We start from the raw sequence: 20,553 nt of genomic DNA on the forward strand, positions 1-20,553 counted from the left end.
GCAATAAGAATCCAACATTTTACTGCTACATATTGCAAATCCTGCATACCCAGTTGCTTTTCAGGGAACGCTTTAGCTGTAGTTCCAGAAGCCAGTGTATGATTTTACAATTAGGTCAGAAAATAAGTACATCATTCTTGAGCATTCTGTGAAGGCAAATTCCCATCCAATTAACACAGAAAGCATTTTATCTCACTCTTGCTCAGGAGTTTGGTCCATCACCAGATTGATAGACATGTTACCATCCTGCTTAGAGACAAAATGCCAAGAACGGTTGTACCCAGGCTACAGCTGCAACACACAGCATGCATATAATCCCAGCTGCGCCACACAGTCTCCACCAACAGCCGGCAATCACCAAATTGAGTGTGATTAATGAAGGATTTGCCAAATAGATGGCCTAATTAAAGAACAGTAACTAATTAGTAATTAGTACATGATTTAGGCAGATAAAAGCATTTAAACGTGTTAGATGCCTATCTTGCCATTCAAGAACACATCTTATGTATATTATAGATAGATCCTATTCCCCATCCCTCTCTCTCAACCATTTCTTTCATGATACATCAAGCCAAACACTTCTCAAGAATTCAAAACTAGCAGATAAATGATGCAAAATGCATGGAACATTACTGTAAGCAGAACTTTAGAAGGAAAAAACAGAAATGCCAAAAAACTGACAGGGTGCTTGAATTTATTGTGATTAAAGGTTATGGATGAAATCTAATGATGTCCAGCCACTTGCACAATGGAAATCCACTCACACAATGGCACTTTCAGTTTCTCTTCTCCACCTTCTAGCCCCTGGTGTGCCCCTAAAATCTGTTCCGAAGGGTCTCCCAACCCTGCAAAGCAGATTTAGGGGGCATGCAGAGGGCTGCAGGAGGGAGGAGAGGAAGGAGAAGCCATGCTGCATGAGCAGATGCCTGCTCATGCTATGTTGAATATCACTCCATATATTTAACAAATCTGTGTTGACACAATGTATGGCAGAGGCTGCCAACATGATGCCCCTGCATGCAATGGTACACTTGAAGTCTCCGAGTTGCCTCCCCCACTCTCTGCCCTTGGTCATGGGGTGGTGAGGGTGGTTACCTTCTTCTCCGTTGAAAAGCACATAGAGTTGAAGGATGAAATTGGAAGAGTGACACTCTTTACAATTTCCTCTTTCAGCTCTATGTTTGCAGTGTTTTTAAGGCTCTGATGAATTCTACTACATATGTTTACCTAGATCTCTTGAAAAAGTGAAATGTATGGACTGGCTATCAGTTGAGGGATTTAGGTTTCCCACAATTAGATCATTTTATTCTTAATTATATCCTTACAATGATTATACAGTGATATTATTTACTTTCAGGGGAACCACACGAACGCTACTCAGAAGGCATAGAAGAAATCTTAACTGTTGCCAGCTCATCTATATTTTTTGAAATCTCCATGTTTTGAAAGGTTACATTTCCATTCCCTTATCAAAAACCATTTCTCATTTAATTCCATTTTGCCCATACCCAAGAGAACCAGTGTGGTGTAGTGGTTAAGGTGCTGGACTACAACCTGGGAGACCAGGGTTCGAATCCCCACACAGCCATGAAGCTCACTGGGTGACAGAGGAAGGCAATGGTAAACTTCCTCTGAATACTGCTTACCATGAAAACCCTATCCATAGGGTGGCCATAAGTCGGAATCGACTTGAAGGCAGTATATTTACATTTACCATACCCAACTTGAAAATGGGTAGTTAGAAAATAAATGAATCCCAACTCTGTGATGAAGGATGAGGATTATGGAAAAGAGGTAAGATTAGCTAGTGATATTATGGTTTAGACACGACTAAGGAAGAGGAAAGTTAGGAAGGATGGAATGCAAAATGTCTATGAACCATGTAAAAGTGTTCCACTGGGCTATGGAGAGAGGCATTCCTTGGACAGGAGTTTAGCATTACATGGATGCAAAATTACAGCATATCTTAGAATTTTAAAGATGTTCTGCTGCAGGGATGGGGAACCTGTGGCCCTCCAGATGTTGTTGGACTCCAACTCCCCAGCCAGCATGCCAATGGCCTGGAATAACAGAAGCTGTAGCTCAGGAACATCTGGAGGGCCACAAATTCTCCATTTCTCTCCATGCAGTATGTGAAACTGCAGCCTTGAAAACCAGACAAGACACTTCCTAAAAAGTGCCAAACAATCACTATGGAAAGGGTGGCATATCTTGGTTCTTCAGATGTTTCTGAAAGACAACATCCATTGACCATGCTGGCTGGGGCTGATAGGAGTTGAAGTTTAACAACATCTGGAGAGCCATAGGTTCTCCATCCCTGCCCTACTAGGTCAACATGCCCCCCTTCCATTAATGGCTTGATCACTAGATATATACACATGCATGCATGCATGCACATATACACATGAATGCTAAATGTGACTATGAGCCTTTCAAATACAGAGACTGCTTCTTTAAAAATGCATCATTGTCAATAGCCAGTCATATGACATTTGGATATGGTGGGATAGAAATGTAAAAAAAAAAATGCTTAGATTTCACACACTTTGGTTGTCCCGAGAAACTGCCTTCAACTTTTGGCAGATGCAATCAAGAGATCCCATCTGTTTCCCACTTAACATTTCCAAAACGCCTGCTCAAGCCATATGGGTGCTGTTGTTTCTGATCAATTATTTATTATATATGGAAAAATAATTAGACAAATATGATTAATGGATGGGAGCACTGAGCACTTGCAGATGGCAGCACTAAATATTCATTTGTTGCAGAGGCTTTTTTGGGAAGGTAGAACAATATTGTTCTATGTATGTTTTTTAATTCTCCTTTCGGTAGAAAGGAGGGGGGAAAGGCAAGCTAAATTTTTGGATTCCTCCACATTACATTTTTCCCGTGATAACAATGGATCAGATGGTTCAAATTTAACAAATGCAGTTTCACAGTAGTGCTGATTCCAAGTTGCTGCTAGATTCTGGCCAGAACTGCAGTGTTAAATAAGAGACTTCAGAATGTTTATCCACAGTGCCCTCTAGCTCTGGTTTCATAACATTCATTGCAAATTTCAGTGTAAATCCTTTAATGAAATCTAGCTGGAAACAAACAAAACCCCCAGAGACACTGATTTCTCCTATAGCAACGTAGACATTCCTGGTAGGCTCTGTGTACAAAGCCAAACAGTATTTCTTCTAAAATCTTAAATTCAGTCCTCTATATTTCCACATCAGTTTTTTTAAGTCCTCATGAAAATTCATCAGCAGTTTAGTGCAGATTTCTCCTATATACACATGGTTGCAGAGTGATTTTCCTTAATGTAATGCATTTTTGTATGCTATTTAAAATATATATACATTTTTATGCACTCCTAATCCCAGTATATGCACTTTTGTACACAATCTTTGGCTGGAGAACTACACTGCAAAATTCAGAGACGTGACACTTTTGAAGGGTGGCTGTGTTTCGGTTTGCATACTGCCAGTTAGGTAGGTTCACCTTCACATGAACTGAATGGAATTTACCATTAACTGGAATTTAGACTGTTCATTGGATTATCGGTTTAATTTAGCTTCTTCAAATCAGCATGAGAAATACACACCCAATTGGTAATTTTTTTTACAAAAACAAAATTATCACCGATTATTGAAGGCTTCAATATTAAACACATTTAAGCCCTATTCAGTCATACACCCCCTCACACACACACTGCAATTATGATATTGTGAGGAGAGCCAGGACAAGCCCATTGGCTTCACCCACTCCACCATCCCTTTGTCATCTACACATAAGGATGGCAGCCTTCCCACTGCAAAAGTTACCCCTTCAGTGCGTGGAGAGTGGCAAAGCCATGCGATAAGGGCATGATGGTGGGCGGAGGGCCAGTAAACTCATTCCTGTTTTCCCCCTCCTGTGATTCTAATTGCATGGAAGAACAAAGACTGAATAGAGATCCCATTGAAGCAAATCAGACTGATCTCAGTGGGACACACTTTTGTGTATACAAGTTTAGGATGGGGTCTCCAATAGATTCAAAATCGACACAAGGAAGTTCATAACTGTAGCATGTCTAGAATATTGCAGCTAGACTACTAATCTCTGCCCCTATCTGGACAGTGACGATCTCGCCTCAGTTGTTCACGCTCTGGTAACTTCTAGATTGGATTACTGTAATGCGCTCTACATAGGGCTGCCCTTGAAGACCGTTTGGAAACTTCAGCTAGTGCAAAATGCGGCAGCCAGGTTGTTGACGAGGACCCATTGGTCCGCGCATATAACACCTGTCCTGGCCCGTTTGCACTGGCTACCTATCTGTTTCCGAGCCAGATTCAAGGTGCTGGTTTTGACCTATAAAGCCTTACACGGTGTGGGACCGCAATACCTTGTGGAACGCCTCTCCCGCTATGAACCTACCCGTCCACTTCGTTCAGTATCCAAGGCCCTCCTCCGGGTACCAACTCATCAGGATGCCCGGAGGATTGTTATTAGATCTAGGGCCTTCTCTGTGGTGGCCCCCGAACTGTGGAACAGCCTACCTGAGGAGATACGCCTGGCGCCTACAGTACTTTCTTTTAGGCGCCAGGTTAAGACCTGGCTATACTCCCAGGCATTTTAATGTTCAATGTTTCATATTCAATGTCTTTAGTTTAACTTGCTGCTATTTGTTATTGATTTTATTGTAATATTGTATTTTAATCCTGTTTTGTTCACCGCCCAGAGAGCTACTCGCTATGGGCGGTTTATAAATGAAATGAAATGAAATGAAATGAAATAAATAAATAAATAAATAAATAAATAAAAGGGACTAGGTAACATGATCATATGCTGCCTGTGTTAACTGCACTGATTCCTAGTATGTTTCCAAGCTCAGTTCAAACTGCTGGTTTTAACCTCTAAAACCCTATACTGCTTAGGACCCAGATATCAGCTGGATGACCTGTTCCTGTATCAATCCACCCATCCACTAAGATAAGATAATCATCTCAGGCCTTCCTCTGGATGACCCAATATTTGATATGTGGTGGGTGGCAACCTGAGAGCCTTTCAGGTGGTGGCTCCCTACTTTTGGAACACCTTCCTCAGAGAGGCTTGTTTGATGCCTCTTGTTGACTTAGTTGCCAGACAAAAAACATTTCTGAATTCCACAGCTTTTAAGACCTACTGATTTTATTCTTTTGGTATATTGCATTTATACTTTCTATGGCTTTGGCTTTGTGGTTTCCTAGCTTCTTGTTTCTATTTTGTCAGTTGTTTTCTGGATACTATGACCCTTTTTAGGTATTTTCCCCTTCTTTGACCACAAGTGTGGGCGGGGGGTGTACTCGCCGGCCCCAGCTTCACTTCATTGTCCATGTATTGGGCAGAAGATCTGAAGTGGAAGCTGCATGTGAGTAGGCTTCCCACACAGTTTAGAACCTTGATTCCACAGGGTTCTAAATTGTGAGGAACGCCTATGCACTTAGAACAGGCTTGCCACTTCAGACCTCTCCCTGCCAACACATAGATGGACGGGATAGACAATGAGAACATGAGACGACTGAAATCACATGAGGCACCATGCCTGAAAAGGACTTTTTAAAAAAACTTTTCTGGATTTGTTAGCCCTCCTAGCAACATAAAATGGTTATGGAAGATGCAGGATACAATTATGTGAATATATGCAGATAAATGAGCAAGAGTCAGGAGCAGAGGGCTAGACAACTAGGGGTCGGTTCCCAAGGGTGTTTGGAATTCCAGTTCTCAAACACTGACCCCCTGTGCCACACTGCAAACTGGTGAGATTTTTCAAAAGCAAATTGCGATGCGGCATTCAGCTCGTCAAAGAGAAAAGCTAAACATCCCACTGGGCCTGTCCAAGCTCTTGGGCCCCCCTTAAAGAGCTTTTTGGACCCCAGCCAAAGCATTTAGGGAATAAGTCCGTGAACAATAAAAATTAATGAGTACAAAATTAAATGCAAGCGATTGCCTAATTAAACTTAACTCACTGATGTCAGTGGAACTAATGGCCTGATCCCAAGAGCAGCTTGTGGCAAATTAATGGGACCAGCAAATAAAATGGTTGAGGATGCAACACAGAGGCTGGACACAGAGGCAACACCAGGACAAACAGGTGTCATGGCACCAGCACTGCAGGATATTCATGCGAGTGTGCAGTTGCCGCTCCTTTGCTGGCCACCCTTGTACCGTGCTTTGTAACTGTGCTGTGTAAAGCTCTTGGAGAAACCATGATGGCTCTGTAGAAGACAAGAAAGACTTGGGAAAGACACATACACTGTACCTTGACTGTCTTAAGCATGCTATTCATGGCCCTCCTTGCCCTAATTTTCAGGAAGAAAAAATGAATGACAGCACATATTTTCACCAAGGATGATGATCTTACAGGGGAAGGGCCGTTGCTCAGTGGGAAGCATTTGCCTTGCATGCAGAAGGTCTCAGGTTCAATCCCCAAGTATCTCCAGGTAGAGCTGGGAATGTCCCCTGCCTAAGACCTTGCAAGCTGCTACCAGTCATATAAACAATACTGAGCTAGATAGAAAAATGATGTAACTCAGTATAAGGCAGCTTTCTATGTTCTCATATTCCTATAATTCCTTTGTTAAAACCCCTGACTCTGCTCCGCTAAATGGCCAGATCTTCTGGTCATGGAACAATTAATTATGAAGCAGTCCAGTGAAGAAGTTTCTTTCAGATTTATCCAGAAAAATCTGCAAACAGCAGAACAAACGGGTTCTTGGGTTCACACCCACATGCCTTCTGCCCAGTATTCATAGAATACAATATGGTTCACTGTCTGCCAAGTTTGCTCTGTGCAAGCTATGCTATAGTGCAGTAATCTTTCTTGGCCAAGATGGAACACCTTAATTCTGTGCGTACAAAATGGATCAGGCACACATTTTTGACACACTAAATCTCTTTATAAAGGGATTGTGTGGAAAGGAAGCTTAGTATGATGGGCTTGTGCCACTTATTAATCCTAGGATTTTGTCCCCAATGTTACCTCAGCATAAGTCACTCATGGATCATGGCAACTATGGTCACTTCCAGATGACTTCTTTATTGAGCATTCATCCTGATTTGTTTGCACAAAGTTTGCGGAGAGATCAGACAACGTCAGCTATCCACTGAGCATTCATTCCGATTTGTCTGTGGGGAGGTTACATGACATCGCATCTAGCAAATGTTATCCCACACTTTCCAGCGGATTTTCCCGTCACTTTCCTTATCACAAAAATTCCAATTTGGGGGGGGAGGGGAGGGGTTTGTTGTAAAGAACATCAAATCAACGTTAATTGCACAATCTGAATTTGCTGGTGTGTGACTGAACCCCACCCGAAAATAGCAACAGCCTGGAAATGCCCAATGTGTCTAAACTTGGAGTGCGCATGTATCAGCATGAGTTCAAGGTTACGGCCAAATTCCAAAAGAGGGAAAGAAATATACACATTAATGAGGTCTGCAAAATTTGTGACTAAGGTGGGCAATTGTCTTCCCAATGTAACCCCAAAGTTCTTACAGCTTTCCAAGCATTTGATCTGAATCGTTGAAAAGCTCTCTGAGTGCCCACCATCATCGCCTCCTTGAGGCCAGCCCTATCATTAGGGAGACTGAGGTGACTGCTCCAGAGGGTTAGCAGCAGGGAATGGTGACAAGGTGTTGAGAGGACAGAGCTGTGTGTGCCACACAGCCTGCCCTGAGCCTCTGAAATGAGTCTGCTGCCCTCAGATGTGGTGGAGGATGCTGTCCAATCACCAGTATGGCAGTCAGATTCAAGTTCCACTCCAGCTGGCTTCTGTTGGGGAAGGGGCTTATCTTGTGTGCATCTCTGGCAAAGAAATGTCCTGAGCTCTCCCTGCTCTCCTTTGCTCTTGAAGAAGGAAAGAAAGGAGGTGATGGATGTTCTCATGGTTCAGCCTTCCCTCCTGATGCCCTGCAGATGCTGTTGGACTCTAACTCCTACCATCCCCAGGCAGGATAGCCAATGGCCAGGAATGATGGGAGTTGTAATTCAAAATGGGGAGAGTGCTGTTCTGCTCAGGTCCTGCTTGCGGGCTTCCCACAGGCATCTGGTTGGCCACTGTGAGAACAGGATGCTGGACTAGATGGGTCATTGGCCTGATCCAACAGGTGCTTATGTCTTGTGTGTATTCCCTCTGGGAAAACCTTATGCTCCTTGTGACTTTTACCACCAAGGAGGAAGCCTGGGGGTTGGGGGGGTTGCCACAAGAAAAGGAGAGGAGGTAGCAGGAGCAGGAACTCGCAGCAGAGTTGTGAACAAGATCAAGGCCAGCATGATTCTGCTCGCAAAAATTCAAGCGGGGGGGTTAGGGGTTGACTAGATGAGCAGCCCTGGTGCTAGTCCTCAGAAAACTCCTACTTGTGACCCATTAAACTAAACACAGACCACCAGATGTACTGTGGGCATACCACATGCTTGACAGCCTCCCACTCAGCAAAAAAAAAGGGGTCTCTTTCCAGCCCTTAGCTGGCGTCACGTCATTGGACTTGGCAAGCCACAGCTGTGTAGACTGGCCCTAACTCAAGGCAATTTTAGTAGGAAACGGGGATGCAGAATACCTGTAGGGTCTTCTTTCTCCAAACCCTAGTCCATCTGTTGCACAGTGACTTTTAAGAGGAGCTCCTCTATTACTGCAGATAACTAGGTACCAATGCTTCATGAGCATTTTTATCTCTAAAAGCCTCATTTGAGTCCACTGCCACTTATCAATCAATGTAGCACTTATTCAGGGTGATAAAAACTTTATTTCCAGCTGCTGCCAATTTTGTTCTAATTTATTCCCATTTAAGTATCACAAAGGAAGTAAAGGCAACATTACAATGATTTCGCCCATGCCATTGTTCCTTCCTTCCTTCCTTCCTTCCTTCCTTCCTTCCTTCCTTCCTTCCTTCCTTCCTTCCTTCCTTCCTTCAGTCTGTTAAAAATATTTTCAAACGGACCACATCATTCTCGGGGGGCCCCAACCAATTTTAATAGGTTCCAGGATAGTAATTTTCATTTTTCTTCCTCTTGCGGCAATGGGTCAGAGGCCATATCAGCAATCCGCTAGAACAATGGTCAATGTGACATTTCCTAGTTCCCAGCCTTCTCAACTGCAGCTCATCCTTCCTATTTATTTTCCCCATATATTTCTATTACCTCCATTTTATTTTATTTTATTTTATTGTCTTTCATGAATAAAGTATCCATTCTGCAAAACTGCCAAAGAATCACTGCCAGGTTTTTATAGTACCTAGCAGGATATCAAATGTTATAAATGTACATTGAAATGTGAACTATGGATACGTGGGTCTGTGAATACGTATGTGTGCCTGTTGAGGGGGGGAACTGATACCAACATGACATAGCTAGTTACCTGCCTCAACATACCTTGAGGCAGATGACCATGAAGGGCCCTGGATATCCTTTTCTCTTTCACCAGCGTTGGCTGGTATGGATTCCTTGCTCTTCCTCTGCAGTAATAATTTCCTTTTGCCACCCCAGAATGTACAAATGCCATTCATTTGTCTGTCTAGGCAATGGCTGTGCTAATTAGACAACATGTTGAAATCTGCAGCATGGCCCGGCTTGCTGTCACATGCAAATAGAGCTGAGGGCAGAGGAAGAAATATGGTGTACTAGGCACTGCTGTCACAATGACCCATAACTGTACATTGAGAGAGCCTTTTCCTCATTGCCATTCTTAAGGGCACAGAACATTTGGAGGATCTAAACACAGACTGTTCTCTTCTCCTTCCTCTCAGCTGTCTAGTGATACATTTCCTTCCTTTCAGGCATGGCTGGCTTGAATTCCTCCCAAGTGTTTTGATGTATTCTGTATCCATTGTATTGTTAACTGTATTTGTCTTCCACTTCCCTCCAAAGAGCACAGGATGGCAAATGTGGATTTTTGTCTCATAACAACCCTGAGAGGTAGATTAGGCTGAGAGATATTGACAAGATAACTCACTGACTGAATCTGAAGTGAGGTTTTCTCAGTCCAAGACTGACACTATCCACGGTACACTCTATTGCCTAGTAGACACTTCCTGAGAAATGTTAATCAATCACTACTGCAAGGGCGGAAAACTGTGATGCTTCAGATACCCACATCCCTGACCATTGGGCATGCTTACTGGGGCTGATGGGATTTGGAGACCAACAATGTCTAGAAGGTCACATGTTTCCTATCCCTCCACTACTGGTTTTCAGTCTTCCTCCACAAGACTTGTGTCTAGATTTAAACCAGTACTTAAAATGCTTTTCATTGGCAACATAGGATAAGATGTCGCTCCATCCCTAGGACAAAAATGTACAATCACACATGCATAAGTGACAAAGCTCACAGCCCAGTCAGACCACTGGACTCCAAACAGAGCTCGATGCCAACTAGTATGTGATAGCACAACCACTTTTTGCAGACCCCCATGGGTAAAAAATTGGGAGTTCTTAAATGTTCATAATAACCCATAATAATAACCCAGTCATTAGCACATTCAGGAATGAATCAGTTAATTTGATTTTAGTATCTAGCTTAAACCTCCAACTTCACATTTAAAACAACAACAATTTCAACCTTGAATATCCAATTTGAGCATGTTACAGCGTGACAAAATTTCTCTTTCAACCATCCTGAATATCACATTCTTGAGAATAACCTCAATGTTGCGGGGGGGGGGTTAAACAGAGAAGCTTAATTATATATATAATTAGATTTGCATGCTTTTATCTTGACTGCTGCATCTAACAATGGATAAAACAATGGGAGTAAGTGGCATCATCTGTTAACTTCAGCTGGGTTGCGATGTTAGATGGAATCATTTTCTCTGGTCTCCATTTGCAGAAATGAATCCTCGACTGAATGGGAGCATAAACATTTACAAGGAGCTGCAATTTATCATCCAGAGGCTATCAGGTTTAAGAAACTGTAAATTTCCTCACAAAGATATCACTGATGGGGAATGCTGTATTATTGTCCTCCTAAAAAGGAACAAAGCATTGGAAATGCTGTCCACACAACCCAAGTACATTCCAAAAGAAACATGAGATGTTGCCATGGTAACCGAAGGCAACACCTTGTCACAAGCCTTTGAGGCAGATGACCATGAAAGGCCTTTGGCACCCTTTTCTCTGTCACCAGCATTGGTCAGCGTGGATTTCCTGCTCTTCCTCTAGAGCAGCCTTTCCCAACCAGTGTGCCTCCAGACGTTGTTGGACCACAACTCCCATCAGCCTCAGCTACCATTGCCAATGGTCAGGAAGATGGGAGTTGTAGTCCAACAACATCTGGAGGCACACTGGTTGGGAAAGGCTGCTCTAGAGTAATAATTTCCTTTATGATCTCTTTTCTGTGTAACCTCAGAAGGGGGGGGACAAGAGCCTCACGTGGCACCTTAAAAGATGCAGGGTTGTATCCAACTCAGAGAAGATCCACTAAAATTAATAGGCATGCCAAACTTAGGTCCATTGACTTAAGTGGGTTTGCTCTGAGTAGAACCTACTTGGATACACCTAGGAAATTCATCACACCACAAGCTTTAGTAGCCTTTCGTCAAATGCATGAAGTGATCATGTAGGTGTGTGCAAGAAAGAGGGGAGGATAAAGAGAAGGAGAAATATTTGAGGCGTGCACTGAATTATAAAAAGAGCCCAAAAAGTCAAACAACGACTATAAGAGACCAATATAGATGCATCACAAGAACATAAGAGCCTGCTGGATCTGGCCAGTGGCCCATCTAGTCCAGCATCCTGCTCTCACAGTGGCCAACCAGGTGCCCACAGGAAGCCCACAGGAAGCCCACAAGCAGGACCTGAGCACAAAGAACAGTCTCTCCTCCTGCAGTTTCCAGCAACTGGTATTCAGAAGCATACTGCCTCTGCCTATGGAGCATATCACAATGCAGAGTCAAATGGATCACAGAATCCAATCAAATGAATATGATCCAGTCAGCATGGCTACCGGTAGCTGCTAGTAATGAACAGGCATAGCAAGATCAATCGTGAAAATAAAGTTGCAAATGTGTTAATGGCTTCCAAATGTGCAAATGGATTCCAATTGGGTGGCTCCACTCTTTGGAACTTTTTTTTTATATTCAGAGTTTAGGTCTGCTACAGAGTGTCCTGGGAGGTTGAAATATTTTCCCATTGGTTTCTGGATGGCTAACATTTCATTGTTCAAAGTGGGGTAGGATGGAGTGGAATGCCACCTCTCTCTTTTTTAGGCAGACATAATTGAGTCTGGACTAACCATCCCATTTCAGTCAGGCTATTAATGATTTTTTTAAAAAACAACAACTTAGAACTGTATTTGAATTAGCTGAAGTAGAAAGCCATGTCATCATCCTGACTTGAAGAATTCTTCAAGAGCAATTCCATACTAATGAAATTCCTTTTTTAAACATAAGCAGCCACAAAGATCATTATAACTTGGGAGAAGTCTCTAGGGACTCATATTACTGGATTTTAGACTCTTAATGGTGCATGTGGCTATGAATGATAAACAACACTGAATACTGTTCACAACTTTCTAATGTTGGACTTGCCATCCCAAATATATGACCATTTTCTTATTTTTAAAGCCTTTTGCTGCCCTCTAGTGTTTCTCCTCAGAAATACACTGGGTGAATGATAACATGCACAAGGAAGTGGAAAAAGAAACAAATGGTATAGATTTTAGGGGAAAGTGTGAATTTCACCCCAGTATGTACGTAAGATAGATTTTCTATTCCTTGTACCGTTTTAGAAACTGATGTCTTAAACTCAAGTTTATGTTGTGCTGTATGATCTTTCCAGAAAGAAAATGTTCTGCTATGAATAATTTGTGTCCCGGTTCCAGCCTTTCTTCTACAGACATCAAGATGGCCTAGATCAAGGATCCCAAATCTTTTGGGAGTTTAGGGACACATTTGGAAATCTTAAAAAAAACCTCTTGTGGGCACCACAAAATACCCATTCTACAGAAGAAACACTGCTAATGCTCAGAAGCTCCCCAACAGACTCCTCCACCCCCAAAGCAATAAAAAGATGAAAAAGCAGGAAACACCCCCAAAACAGACAAGCCCATTCCAAACAACAATTTAAAAAATGGGAGGGGGGAGGGGCCTTTGTGGGGTCCAAGCACCGTGTCAGAGGGTGCCCATGGACACCACATTGGAAACCCCAGGCCTAGATACTGCAAGCCCCCACCAAGGCAGACAATCAGCAAGCCAAGACTTACTAATATTCAGCCAGGATGGTGTGTCATCAGACAGGCTGCTGAGCTTGATATTAAGTTCTCTAGCATTTTGAATGCTCAAAAATTGTGCTTTAAAGCAGCATGCTTTTTAAAAGGGTGATTTTTTAAAAAAAGATCCCCATTAAGCAGCATGATAAAAAGGGAGATTTAAGGGGAGGGGAAGCTCTCCACAAAGCAGCATGCCCAAAAAGGATGCTTAAAAAAAACTCGCAGACAGTGTGCTTTTTAAAAAAAGCTTCCCATAAAGCAGCATCCATAGTTTATGTCCAGAAACAACCCAAACAAAAATCATCCCACTGACTACCAGTGCTTGCCAAGTTCATTCTCTCCTTCCCCTGCTGTTCCCCATTTTATTGTCCCAACCACTAAGCAATGACAAGCAATTTTAATCAAGTTCCTGATGAGCTGCTATACATGACTGGTCAGCTCTGTGGTAGATAATTCAATTATAGTGTTATAGGATTGGGGGGGTTGGTTTGGATGATGTCTGTGGGTACCCTCCAAGCCTGTAATTCTGTACTTGGAAGGAACAAGCCAGTTTCTTTGTGAAGATAATAGGCCAGCCAAGTCTGTCAAGTGCCCCTATTAACATGTCTAAAGACTTGGTCAACAATAGATGTGTTGCCGTAGGAACAAATGGCCAGGGATGCTCCTTAAGGAGGGTAGCCCCCCCCCCTGCCCACATGGCTAGGGCCAAAAGGTAGCCTGTATGTTTTTGAGTTAGTCTGACCTAGGAGCTGGAAAAACAGAGTCTCACTTTCTGTGCTGAATCCAAAGCAGCTATGGCTTTGGGAAGCCTCCCTAGAACCTAATGAGGAAGCAAGATCTGTTGGAGTGTGAATGCTGTGAGCCCTTCCATCTTATGCTCAGATAGTATATATGTGTAAATAAAACCATACATCCTAAGGATATCACAGTCTTTACTGACTTTCATTCTAAGGAAACCAAATCCTGGGTAATTGCTGGAACCCCTGGAAGATTAGGATGCGCACAACAATATATTATCTGAAAAGGTCACCATTGGTCAGGCCTGCACAGAAACGTTGTTGGGTTTGAGGTAACCCCAGGTGAGATGACATCCAGGGCTGCCCTGGATGCCCCTTGCTTTCTTGGACACCTCCTTACTGCTTTAGTGTCCTCTGGTGTTGGGGCCAATGTGGATACCGGAGCAGTGAGGGACAGGCCTAGTGTCTGATTGGCTGAGATCACTATGACTCTCACCCTTTGGAAATGATTTAAAATTAACATGGCTTGGTAGCCTGAAATCAGCTGAGACCTGTTGCTCTATTTCAGTCGGCTTCCAGCTTGATTCAGCATCTGAGCAACTCACAAAGGCAGCACATCAAAGTTGTGTTCCTCCTCTCCAGCTTGTATCTCTTCCTTTCCTGCCTTTCTTGAGCACTTTGTTGTGTGTCTCTTTCAAAGTTGCAAGTTCAACTCCACTCAACCTTAGTTTTATTTCTCCTTGGCTGCTATGACTGGATTACTTCTGTGGCCCTCAAGACTTCCCAGGACCACCCCTGTCCTTGGTGCTACCTTTTGTGGGGCCCCATTTCCCACTGAAGCCCTGATCATGCAGGGAATTTCAGAGAACCCACATTTGATGCCCACCAACTATCCATTCACTGTCTTGCCATAGGGTTTGCTATTTACACCTGCATGAAATGGTCTCCAAACACAGTGCATTAAAAGCATAAAGGTCATTATCAAGATTGAATATAAAAGATACTTCTTTCCTAGCCATACACTGAAACTGACAAGCATTTTTCAAAACCAAACCCCTCTAGGAACTCAAGCTATTTTCTCTACTCAAGAAACAATTTTCAGTTTTGAAACTTTTTGTGCCATATTCAAACATATGCATCAATCAACTTCTTTCTGCAGTGCAGAGATAAAGAACCTGTGGTCCTCCAGATGTTTTTGGGGCTGCAGCTCTCATTGGTCGTGCAGGCTGGGAATGAAGGGAGTTGGAATCCAGTAACATTTGGGGGGATCACAGGCTGCCCATCCCTGCTGTAGGGCCTGCAGCCAATACACCTTTCAATTAGTAAAGTAATTGCCAATCAGTTACAGCTTACAAAAGATATAATTAAGAGGCTATGGTTTAGACAAAGCATATCCTACCTCATGTTACCTGCCATAAGGAGGCACAGATTGTATATGTGAGAAAAAATAAAGAGGAAGAGGATGGTGCTGAAGAACATTGTCATCCAAGACCCATGGTCCTCTCGGAACATTTTCAGTCGAAGCAATTGGCCTGCAATGAGAAGACAGTTAGAAATGCGTTAAAGAGAGTTTCCTCTTAGAAACCCTAAAGAGGGTTTCTGCTGCTCTGAGAGGAGAGGGAGAGAACACAGATGGCAAGTCTGTATTTGTATATGGAGTTCAGTGATTGAATCAAACTCTAATAAACATGCAAATATGCCATTTCTCCAAGTGGTGTGGTCAACGGCTCCATTGTAAGGCATCTGTTTACACTGTTAACAGAGAGATCAGTTCCCAGCTCTTGTCACATGGCTTGGAAAAAGGCGTGTCACATCCATGCTTACATTTAACGGTGCAAAACCCCTATGCAATCGTTCAGTTTTCACTCATTCTGTAGCTCCCACGTAATGGGGCACACAGACTGTGGCCAGAAGATTAGCGCTCCTTCAGCATTATATTTTCCTGATGGGCCTACTAGCCTATTATACTACGAAGAATAGATGACTGTGAGGCAGCTTCTGCATTGCTTGGGTAGTTTGGGCTGCTCCCAAATCCCACATGGTCAGGAGAGCTCCTTCTAGAACTGGAGGCCATCTTCTGTTTCTTTGTTTTACCCAGTTGGGGGCTCCAGATCTCTTGAGGCTCTTGAGCTATCTGATCCCAGTCTTTTGTTAGTTTTTGTCTGCCTAAGACAGGAATAGGAAAGAAGGGGCAAATGTGGCCCTACAGGACTCTCTATCTGGCCCTTGAGACTCTTCCCAGTCCACATCCTTCATCCTGGGTATCCTGTAAACTGTAGTTTGTTAAGGGTACTGAGAGTTATTAGGACGCCTCTATTCACTTCACAGAGTTACAGTTCCCAGAGTTCCCTGGGAAGAGGGATGACTATTAAACCACTCTGGAGAGTGTAGCTCTGTGGAGGGGAATAGGGATCTCCTAATAATCTCAGCACCTTTAACAAACTACAGTTCCCAGGATTCTTTAAGGGAAGCCATAACTGTTTAAAGTGGCATGATAGTGCTTTAAATGGATAGGGCAGATGGCACTACAGTCGATAAATAGTACAATTTCATCGGTATCTACTCAGGAGTAAGCCCCAATGAACGTAATCAGTCTTCCTCCCATGTAAGCAGGTTTAGAACTGGAGCCCAGGAGAACTGCTTCACCTCAGAGAATCTGTTTGAATCAGCTCTAAGATTCCAGGTAATAGGGAATATATTTTTCAAGGAGAGTAAGAAAAGAATGTGTATTATGGCAATTCAACGATGCAGAAGAGTAATTAGAGCTGCTGACATCATGCTCTACAATACAATCATTAATCTCCATCCTAACTGGAGATCTACACCATAGTTTTATGTCTGTGAAAAGACAAAAGGGTTCTTTACTGAGGTGGAGTTGTGATTAATGACTTCCCTTCCCATCCCAATTTTGATGAAAAATCTTGCCCTTTTGATTTCAGATGTGGCCATTGTAGAGCTTGCTTTCTACAATGTGATTAACCTGCTTGGAGAGCAGTGTTCACAAAACAAAACAAGACTGTGTGCTGACATTATTTAACACTCAAAAGTTAGCCTACCACTTCTTCCTAATGAGGCAATGTATAAGGAAGTGATTACTGAGTGCCAGGAGGCATGCTTCAGGGGGCAAGGCAGGGAGAACTAGTATCTAAAATAGAATAATTTCTCACAGTGAAATGCAGAGGGGGGGTTACATACAAAGTAGTTTACACTAATGGCTTTTGCTGGAGTACTATTTTGGGAGACTAACTGGTTAATGCAAACCATTAGGTGGTTAAAACTATGACCTGTATTACTTGAATTTTAAGCAGAACCTCATTGGTTTTAGTGGGACTAAGGCCAGATCAACACATACAGCAGTAAACTGAGGAAGCAAACTTCTGAGAGAGCACAGTGGGCTGTACTACTGCAGGAAGCAGGTTGAGATACACTTTTGGAAAACCCTCCCATGTACAAAAGAAACCCTCCATGCAAGTAGAAAGCTAACAAACCAGGAAGAAAAGTTCTAGCCTAGCCCCTTCCCTGCTGTGCTAGTTGTCCAAATGAAGGGAGATTTCTTTTTAAAATGTAGGCAGGGCTGGTGCCAGAGGTGGCCAGGTTGGGGCCTGGCCGAGGGCCCCTGCAGCACAGAGGGCCCCTTGAATGCCCCCTCCCTAGGATGGGAGGGTAGCACCCATTCCATGTTCCACGGCAGTGTCAGGTCCTGCAATCTGACCCTGCTGTGGATCGCGGAGAGGGATTTCCAGGAACCCCCCCAATACAGAGAGTGTGGGCTTCAATATGCCCACCTACCCACCCCACCTACCTCTCCTGTCATTGTGAATGCATGCCTGCCATCACCCAAGATGGCGGTGGAAGCTTCCCTAAGGGACTGACACCCCTGCCATCATCTTGGTTGATGGCAGGCATGCATGCTACATGTGCACATCATTCACACAACACAAGAGGCAGGTGGGGTGCGTGGGCAGGTTTAGTAGCCCCATGCCAACTGTACGGGGAGGGGTGTTGGGCTACGGCACCCAAGGGCCCAGTCAAGCCTGGTGCCAGTCCTGAATGTAGGGGACCATTCAAAAATATGACACACACAGAGGGTGCATTCAGACAGCAGTTTATTCCATTTTACCAATGTTTCTTTACCTGATAATTTCCACAATTTATTTGATCTTTTACATCATGTAAAAGCCACTTCTGGAATGAAGTAGAATATAGTGGAAGTTTAACACTCATTTTTGTGTTACCTGCTTCCAGAAAAAAATCTATTTGCAACCTCACTAACCCAGAAAATCACAGGAGTAAAGTGATGAAATTGGGGGCTGTATACTGGCATACAATTGTTTCCTGCCATTTTCATGGGGGGACAGAAGTGCACATGTGCGGAAAATGTGGGGGAGTGGTAACATGTTCAATGACATTTATTGTTGTGTCACACCACGCCCACTGGTGTGAATGAAATTTAGCGTGACATGGCGGTATATCGGTCAAAAAGCCACAGTCCCATAAGTGTGAAAGGAATGCTAAATATCAAGACAGAAGCGCTACCATTATAATCATAAAAACCAATGCAATAAACCCCATGTCTGAATGCAGCCAGAGTCTGAAGTTGACAGTGGTCCATTCTAGTACCTGAAGATTCCTCCTTTATTCATATATGCTTCATAAGTACATTTAGACATGAGATGCTAAAATTTAAAAAGCTGCTGTTTGAAAGGATCAAGAGGTTATGTGAATATAACATTAGCTAATGGCACAGGTGGGATGAATACACTTTTGCAGTGCCATTTCATGATGGAAATAGTTTCTTCATAAGAAGAGCTGGCTGAATCCTGTCAGCAGCCCGTCTAGTCCAGCATCCTGTTCTCACAGTGTCCAACCAAATGCCTATATGGGAAGCCGGCAAGAAGGACCTGAACACAACAGCACTTGTGATTCCCAGCAACTCGTCTTCAGAGGCACCCTGCCTCCGACAGGGGAGGTAGCACATAGCCACCAAGGCTGGTAGCCATTGATAGCCGTCTCCTCCATGAATTTGTCTAACCCTCTGTTAAACTATCCAAGTCAGTTGCCATCATGCCTCATGTGGAAGCAAATTTCACATTTTAACTGAGTGCTGTGTGAAGAAGTACTTCCTTTTGTCTGTCCTAAATCTTCCAACATTCAGCTTCATTGGGCGGCACAAAGTTCTAGTATTATGAAAAAGAGAGAAAATTTTATTTATTTATTTATTTGTTGCATTTGTATACCGCTTCATAGCCGAAGCTCTCTGGGTGGTTTACACCAATTAAAAACATTAAAAACAAATAGACAAATTTAAAAACACATTTTTGAAAAAAGCCATTTAAAAACACATGCTAAAAAATGTCTGCCTCTCCACTTTCTCGACACCATGCACCCACTTTTTCATCTATTTGAGACAAAAGATTCCTTATGAAATATTTGTTTTTTAAAAAACTTTCTTCCGTTTACCCCCAGAGTTACTGCTGCATAATTTAACAGGCTGGGGCATGGGGGAGGAGCTACAGCTCTCCACAACTAAGAGACATAAGCCTTCCAGCCCAGGAAAGAAACCTGAACTATCTACCTATCAATTTCCTTTGTATAAAATAAAGGCCAACAGCCAGCAGCTCTTGTATAAGATCTGACTCTCTGAGAGGCGCCACCTGTTTGCCAATCGCCCACCCCCACAGAGGTGGGGAGTCTGGATGAGCAACATTCATGCCAGTGGGGCTTGATGGCCAGCTGTTTTGAGCTTGGCAAGGCTACTAAACCCTTCTCAAAGTGGATTCCAACAAATCTAGTTCCTTCTTTCACTCCTTATTACATTTATATTCCACCTTTCCTCCAAAGAGCTCATGGTAGCACACATGGTTCTCTTCCTCCCCATTATTCCTCACAACAACCTTCTGAGGTAGGTTAGGCTGAGAGACAGCAATTGGCTCAAGGTCACCCAGTAAGCTTCATGGCTGAATGGAGATTTGAACCCTGGTCTCTGAGGTTCCAGTCCGACACTCTAACCCAAGGGTGGGGAAGCTGTGGCTAGCAGGCCAGTCTTGGCCTGTGAGACCATTTGCCCCAAACTACACCTACCTGCCCATCACTGGTGACATCAGCTGATGGGTAGGACAGGCTTAAATCCTGCCTTGGCTGTGCATGACCGGGAAGGAAGAGGTGCATGCAGAAAAGGCAGCAGGATTTAATTCCTGCTCATCAGCTGAAGAGCAGGGGTTAAATCCTGCTCTGTCCAAGCAGCCCATCAGTTCTGTTTGAGCCTCTGGTTTTTGAAGGCTCAAACAGGAATGGAAAGGGGGACTGCCTGAAAGATGTTTGCAAAAGCAGTTTCAAGCACACTAGCATTTCTGTTTGAGCCAAAAACCAGAACGTGAAGCCCGTCTGAGAGTCCTCTGCAAGCAGCAAAAGGCCTTCAAACAGTACTGTGCTTTGCTTTGAAGTCACAACAATCAGGGTGTCAAACGCAGTTTCAGCTGATGTCTTAGTATCACTGGGTGATTGACAGGTAGTTGACCCTGCCCACCTGTCAAATTTGCCCCACTGGGGGTGGGCCAGAAAAGGTTCCCCAACTCAGCTCTAAAAACTATACCACACTGAAAAACAAAGTC

The 20,553-nt window shown here is 43.4% G+C and overlaps 1 protein-coding gene across 9 annotated transcripts in view; it reads right to left on the reverse strand.

The window, feature by feature from the left end:
* The window catches only part of TMEM117 (transmembrane protein 117), a 299,671-nt gene that overhangs the window by 212,533 nt on the left and 66,585 nt on the right, over window positions 1–20,553 (reverse strand). For all 9 annotated transcript variants that reach the window (XM_061639901.1, XM_061639898.1, XM_061639900.1 and 6 more), the window contains exon 3: window positions 15,342–15,474. In XM_061639901.1, coding sequence (XP_061495885.1) covers window positions 15,342–15,474 — 133 coding nt within the window. The remainder of the gene's footprint in view (window positions 1–15,341; window positions 15,475–20,553) is intronic.

The sequence above is a fragment of the Rhineura floridana genome, chromosome 8 (genome assembly GCF_030035675.1).
Source record: "Rhineura floridana isolate rRhiFlo1 chromosome 8, rRhiFlo1.hap2, whole genome shotgun sequence".
Lineage (NCBI taxonomy): Eukaryota > Metazoa > Chordata > Lepidosauria > Squamata > Rhineuridae > Rhineura > Rhineura floridana.